Here is a 7470-nt window from a genome sequence, read left to right on the forward strand (position 1 = left end):
ATTCATCTTAGGCATCGAAATACATTAGCATTCGTCATCTAGATTTTTTGGAAGTTACAATTCAGATGCACATTCATTTTCTCAAATCTATTCATATAACCGAAACTTCTTTTATCAATTCAGTAGCATTTTACTATCATTTATACTCTGTATGAACTCCAATTGTCAGTGTGAAACTAAATTGAGAAGATAATTAAAATTGTCACACTATATGCCCATCAACTCCAATTGAGAACTAACTCATCAAGCTTGGATGCATCCTATATAACTTTTACTACTTACTAGTAATATTTTTGATCCATCAATATATATATATATATATATATATGTAGATTTATAATTGGGTTGATCACGATCAAATCTAAAATATTTCACTTAAAAAGTCTGTCTAACACAAGATAAAATGCGCAGGGACAGATTCCTTTGTCCAAAGGTGTTGGTGTCGATTCGCAGAAAATGATTTGAAGTAAATCCATAGCACAAAGAATCTGGTATCTATTATAGTATTTCACATTTATGGTCAAACTCTGATCTTCAACAATAAGGGGAGCATTTGGGATATTTTTCTTCTGCCTCCAACTTTTCTTACATATATATATATGGTTTTATATTTGGAGGGAACCATCTGCTCACACAGGCTCAGTCACAGGTCTCTGAAGCAGCTTCCGAAAGGAAGTCTTTTGCCGGGGGCTCTGACAGCATTTATAAGACTGCACTAACTGAGTTTTGATGAGGAAGACATCAAAATCATAAGATATTTATCAGATGCCAAAACTATGTCTAAATTATGAATCTACAAGTGATCATTCTACAATCTCATTCCTTTCGAAGAACCTCATTAAGTCTTGCAAATTATGTTTTGTTAATCTAGACTGCATTCCATGTAAGACTCTACTGAAGCACAAGCTAATGCATACATAAAACAAAAGCACTCTGTTTAAGCGCAAGTTCTAAGCGTACCTGGTTGAGTCCAAGCTTGAGCCAATGAGAACCCATTTCAGTCTTGACAGAACTGTAAATTATATGGACTTTCTCACACCATCTTACCCCTCCACTCACACATGAGTGCGTATATCATAGAGATACAGGAAAGGCTGAGCAGAAGCTTCGTGCACCAGGCAATAATGTAGCTTTCAGTGCCCCTTGTACGTCTTCAAGGCAAGCTACAAGATCTCTATATTCTCTAGTGTTAGAAAGATCTATAGCTTGTTTTATTGTACTCTTCAAATGCATATCGGCAGCAAACATTTCTCTAAAAGCAAGTTCCTGATACACCTTGCACAGGTCCAAGGAAGCATTTGCAAATTTCACAAACCTATCCTTGTCTTTCCACAAATCAGATCCTTGGTATGATCTAACTTGCTTAAGTAGAGTCTCGGAGCACATTGCTAGATCTCCTTTCAGCTTGTGCCACCTTGAACAATCTGTCTGAAGATTTTCCCAATCAATTCAATCAGGTGGCTTCCCGACTTCTGGTAGAGTCAATTTTCAAACCATTTGTCCCATTGGCATACCACTGACAGGGTCAGTATGACTGCTATCACTATTTGGCACATAAGACTCTGACTGGCTAATCACTGCGCGTCCTTTAATCTCAAGCATAATTCTTTCCGACAAGCCAGAGTCATTATTTAATTCAAAGAGAAACAATTGGAAGAATAAAGGCTACATATACCTGCAAGTTAGAGAATTTTGCACAAAGGTCACAACCACCAACAGACACGAGTTCCTTTTGTGCCCATGTTTCCCATTATGCTCAAGGATCAACAATTCTGCAAGCGGCATCAAAGGAATGTTCACTGATGGCCTGTTACAAGATTGCAGGAAAAAAAATGAAACTCGCTCTAGTCTCAAAACTTATATGGATCGAAATTTAATTTTATTCCGGTTTTAGATAACAAATAAATAGCAAACATACATTTGTATATGGTTTTTATTGGCGTTTTACACTTTTAATCACCCTTTACTATCAAGAACTTAACAAATAAGAGATTCAAAAACATAGTTCAGTAGAAATTAACAATATCAAATAGTCAATAGTATGATTATTCTCTTGCAAGTTTTACAATATTTACTACTTTTAGCTTCAAAAGTTTCAATCTTCTCTACAACTACAAGCAGGCATATCACAAAATTGAAGATTGAAACATCTAAATATCAGAATTAAGACCACAAAGCTGCATCTGAGCGAGAAATCACAAGTGACTGACCCAGTAAAGTTAGACTGATTGAAGAGAAGCAAAGAAGCAACCGCGATCGCCATCACAAGCAATGCTTTATAGGAAAATAGGGCTTGAAAAGCGGAGGAGGAGGCGATGGCTTTAAGATAGTCGCCAGATTCTATTAGATAGACAGGGTCGTTTAGGAGAGAGTGGAGGTGATGAAATTGGTTTGAGAATTGGGGTTGGAAGGCCGCGGTGCGACCGTATCGGATGGTATGGAGCAGCAGAGGAGGCAGAGCTCCAACGAGCGGAGGAGAACGGCGTCGTTTGCTGCCATGTTCTAATAAGAAGAGGGTTTTGCAGAGATGGCGGCAAAATGGATTCAAGGCTTTCGGCTTAAATATGCAATAGAAGAAAATTTGGTCAAAATGTCACTCTTTTGAAATATAGTGACCGCAAATATTGTCTATGTATAGTTACCTAACAATTTGAGTGACTTGGTTTATAAAAAACTGTGATCTTAGACCATCTCTAGTGGTTCTGGACATGCAATAGTCCTCCCATAGCCTTGCTACTGCCACATCATCAGCACTAAAATCCTCCTGCCACATCATCTAGACATGCAACTTGACAAGCAACTGGACATGCAATAGCTCTCCCATAACCTATCCACATCACTAATAACAATTATATAATTTAATTTACAATCGTAGCAACATACGGAATTTAATTTACGAGACAAATACAGGAAAAGTGAATAATACTATTAAAATTTTAAAAAGTACAATAATTTAAAAAAAGTACATTAATTTTTAAAAAGTACAATAAAAAAATTACATAATTTTAAATAAAAACTAACACCTTGCAATCCTCCGCGCCCACAACTCTTCAATTAAATCCTTTTGGAGTCGAATATGAGCATCCGTTTGACGCATGTCGGCATGTGCTTGGAGGAGGGCTTCTTCATCGTGAGGTACCCCACCTCGTACGTTGGCGGCGGCGACGCCGTGGCTTGGACCTGCTTCATTATCGTCGGTGGCCAAATTAGTCAGTTGTACACATTCATCTTCGACAATCATGTTGTGCATGATATTACAGGCGTACATTATATCAGCAATGCAGTCGACATTCCACAAACGCGTTGGTCCCTTAACTGCAGCCCATCGAGCCTGAAGCACACCAAATGCGCGCTCCACGTCCTTTCGCGCCGACTCCTGCCGCGTCGCAAAGTAGGCCTTCTTCGCATCTGATGCGCACCGGATCGTCTTCACAAAGACGGCCCACCTAGGGTATATCCCATCCGCCAAGTAGTAGCCCATATCATGCTGGTTGCCGTTGGTGACAAAACTGATGGCCGGACCGACGCCCTGGCACTGCTCGTTGAAAAGGGGTGACGAGTTGAGGACGCTTAGGTCGTTATTCGAATCGGTTATCCCAAAATATGCATGCCAAATCCACTGCCGGTAATCAGCTATGGCCTCGAGGATCATCGTGGGATTCTTTCTCTTGTAGCCGGTCGTGTAGAACCCCTTCCAGGCAGCGGGACAGTTCTTCCACTCCCAATGCATACAATCTATGCTGCCTAACATTCTCGGGAACCCATGCTGATCCCCGTGCATCCGCAGCAGATCCCGGCAATCTTCGGGGGTAGGCTTTCGGAGATACTGATCACCGAATACTTCAATCACGCCCTGACAGAAATACTTCATACATTCAATGGCAGTCGTCTAACCGATGTGGAGATATTCGTCCCACATGTCTGCCGAAGTCCCGTAGGCCAACTGCCTGATTGCCGCAGTGCACTTTTGAATAGGGGTGTGGTCGGGTCTGCCAGCCGCATCGTGCCTGAAGCGGAAATACAGATATCGATGCTTCAAAGCGTTAACAATACGCATAAACAAGTCCTACCTCATCCTAAAACGACGCCTGAAATGGTTGGCGTTAAAACGCGGCTCCTCTGCGAAGTAATCTGTGAACAGGCGTTGATGTGCAGCTACATGATCACTATCAACCACTTCTCGACGGTGGACAACTGGTCGTGGGCGAGGTACCGCCGGCTGCATATAACTCTGCAGCCATCGATCAACCTCACGGCTCGTATAGGTATCTAGCTCTTCGTTCATCATACACTCATACTCATCAGCATCCCCACCACGGCCACCACCACTACCACCGGCATTACTCATTTCTCGTTGTTGATCTTGTACAGAAATTAATTAAGATAGAGAGAGTACTCGTTAAAACAAGTGGTGGGAATGAAAATGATGTCCAAAGCGCGTATATATAGTGTTTCGAAAAATTTTAAAAAAATATAAAAATAAAAAATCTGACGCCGATCCGGGGCCTACAATGGCGTCGTGAGGATCGACGTGAGAATCGGCGTGGGCACGCCGATTTCACCGACGCCGGCTGCAATGGTTCGGCGTCAGCACCGGCGTCCTCGAAAAATCAGCGTGCCGGTGCCGACGCCACCATTGGAGATGCTCTTAGAAATGAAAAAAAATATGTTCCCTACATTATTATTTTCATTCAAATATAGATGATATTTTCATTGAAATATTTATTACTCTAGGATGGTTGTGGCATGGTTTACACGTGTGTATGATAATGTCTGATGTCATGTGGTATGAGAAAAAATTCAACGGTCCGGATATACTACGTGGCAATATGACATGGTATGTCCCACTAATAATACTTTGACAAATGGATTTATAGAAGTCTAAACTAAATATTTTCATTCTTTTTCTAATAATGGACATTATTGTAAAATTTGGAAACAATCCAAAAATTTAGAAATACCTATATTTAATATAATGAATGAATACATGTATAACATACTTACATCTTTTGTCACCAAATTAGTTATCAATAAGAATACAAACGAGGATTTAATTAAGGTCACTTACTGAATATAATTTTTCATATATGTGCAATAGTTAAATAATTTAAGAATGAAACTATATCATCATTCCTAATTTTGCATAGTTAATGTAATGCCACTGAATTTTATTTATAATATAATTTATAGTTATATTTTTATTTGTGTATTTTTTCACGCAGTTAATGTAATGATAACTTAAATTTGTTATTTACTTATTTATTATTTTATATGTATGCAAAAAAAATATAAATGAATAATTATACTATTAAATTGCAAAAAATCATAACCTTAAATCAAAAACAAAATTTGTTAGCATTACATTAAACGTCATGAAATTATGACTGATTATATAGTTTCATTCTTATACTTATTTTACCATTGTTAATGACTATATGAATAATTATATAAATATATAAGTGGCTAAATATAAGAAAATTACATAAAAATTGATTTGATTATATTAAATTATCATTACCATACTATAAAAAACTCTAGAATCAAAATATAATAAGATAATTATTACATAGATTTTATATATTTAAATTATTCTGAAAATTTAAAATATAAAAGGACGAAATAATTTGTAGTTCATAGTGGAAGAATTTGGTCAAATATATATGCATTCATTATATTAAAGCTAATCTTAATTTTTGGATTGTTTCCCAATTTTACAATAATGTCCATCATTAGAAAAAATGAAAATATTTAGTTTAGACTTGTATGATCCACTTGTCAAAGTATTATTAGTGGGACATACCATGTCATATTGCCACGTGGTATGCCCGGACCGCTGAATTTTTTCTCGGTGTGGTATAGTTTACACGTGTGTGTGTATGATAAGGTCTAATGTCATGAATTCATTATCAATATAGTCCATTAAATTTTTTCTTAAAGCAACATGATTTATTTTAAAATGTGACAGTCCCAAAAATCTCCCTCTAAAAATCCGTACATGCTAAAAATGATCATTGTAATTCCTAAACATGCTATTTATAAAATTTAAACAAATACTTAGTTATTTTTTAATAGACCTGTGTAGCTTTTGGTCGATATGATTGCATTTTTTCATTAATATAGAAAAACTATGGTAATCTTATGTCTGTTTACAATTTTCCAGTAGTAATCCAATACAGCTAGCCTTTTGCTTTATGTATATATCAGCAAGAATTAATGTGCAATCATTGTTCGTACGTATTGTAATAATCAAATACTACAAGTACTATCTCTTATACTCCCTCCGTTCATGAAAAATAGGATACATTGTGAATAACACGAGTTTTAATGTGGAATTGATAAAGTAACAGAGAAGAGAAAAGAGTAAGAGAGACTAGTGTTAATGGAATGTGGGGTCCATATGTAAGAGAGAAGGGGAAAAAAGTAGAGAAATAATGTTAGTGGAATGTGAGTCCATATTATTAGTAAAAGAGAAGGGAAAAAGTAAGAGAGAAATTGTTGAAAATTTTCATTTTTTAAATATGTTCTATTTTTCGTGGATAACTAAAATGGCAAATGTGATCTATTTTTCATGGACGGAGGGAGTGTACGATTGTCCTTCGTCCCGCAATTAACAAACAAGACTATATGTCTGCGGACGATTTTTAACGTTAAATTCTTTTTAGAATTCATCTCATGCAGTCATGCTTGATTTTACAAATAAACAAGCAGTACATTTTCTGACTGATATCGCTATATATGGATGTATTTTACGTAGAGATTAACGGTATAAAGTAGTAGTCCACAAATCATACGAAATTATATATATATATATATATATATATATATATATATATATATATATATATATATATCTATAGGGGAGCGTTATTCTCCTTTTCACATCTTAGATCCTTTTTCCTTCTTAATATTACGCGTTAGATCTATGGCATCAATGGATCAGATTGATTCTATAAAACTGGTTCCGTGTTGCATTATAGAAGGTGGTTGTATGCATTACAGGGTTATTATTGACATTTGACGGAAAAGTAACTGCCACATTTTGGTATCTGCGAATAATGCACCACATGGTCACGAGTAATGCATATAATTGACTATATAATGCACAATATGTGAACTGCAATGCATACGAACAAGATGTGTTGTGTTACGATGTTTGACACACGTTTCTTGTTTCCCCTAAGGGTTTAATAAGCTTAGGGGCTAGGGTATAGTACGTAGACACGTATGTAATCTTCACATGGTAACGAGTAATGCATATAATTGACTATATAATGCACAATTTGTGAACTGCAATGCATACGAACAAGATGTGCTGTGTTATGATGTTTGACACACGTTTCTTGTTTCCCCTAAGGGTTTAATAAGCTTAGGGGCTAGGGTATAGTACGTACGCATTAATAACAAATTATAAAACGATACGAATAATTCATCAAATTGTCATGAGTAATGGATGTTATTAACTGTATAATG

The 7470-nt window shown here is 36.5% G+C and overlaps 1 protein-coding gene across 1 annotated transcript; it reads right to left on the reverse strand.

Annotated features, from left to right (window-relative positions):
- Window positions 1–426: 426 nt before the first annotated feature.
- On the reverse strand, window positions 427–2543 carry LOC121754951. Its single transcript, XM_042150235.1, has 3 exons — window positions 2211–2543; window positions 1676–1807; window positions 427–1606 (listed from the first exon to the last, which is right to left on the reverse strand). The coding sequence occupies exons 1-3, from the start codon at window positions 2261–2263 to the stop codon at window positions 1489–1491; spliced, it is 303 nt and encodes a 100-aa protein (XP_042006169.1). The 5' UTR covers window positions 2264–2543; the 3' UTR covers window positions 427–1488.
- Window positions 2544–7470: the final 4927 nt, after the last annotated feature.

Source organism: Salvia splendens, chromosome 11 (genome assembly GCF_004379255.2).
Source record: "Salvia splendens isolate huo1 chromosome 11, SspV2, whole genome shotgun sequence".
Classification (NCBI taxonomy): Eukaryota; Viridiplantae; Streptophyta; class Magnoliopsida; order Lamiales; family Lamiaceae; genus Salvia; species Salvia splendens.

Bases quoted from the DNA above. Each gene is read 5' to 3' on its own strand.
- LOC121754951 (XM_042150235.1), bottom strand. From the start codon at position 2,263: ATGGCGATCGCGGTTGCTTCTTTGCTTCTCTTCAATCAGTCTAACTTT. The intron at 1,808-2,210 runs GTCAGTCACTTG...ATCTTGTAACAG, and splicing joins AATCAGTCTAACTTTACTGG to GCCATCAGTGAACATTCCTT. The intron at 1,607-1,675 runs GTATATGTAGCC...CTTGTCGGAAAG, and splicing joins CAAAATTCTCTAACTTGCAG to AATTATGCTTGAGATTAAAG.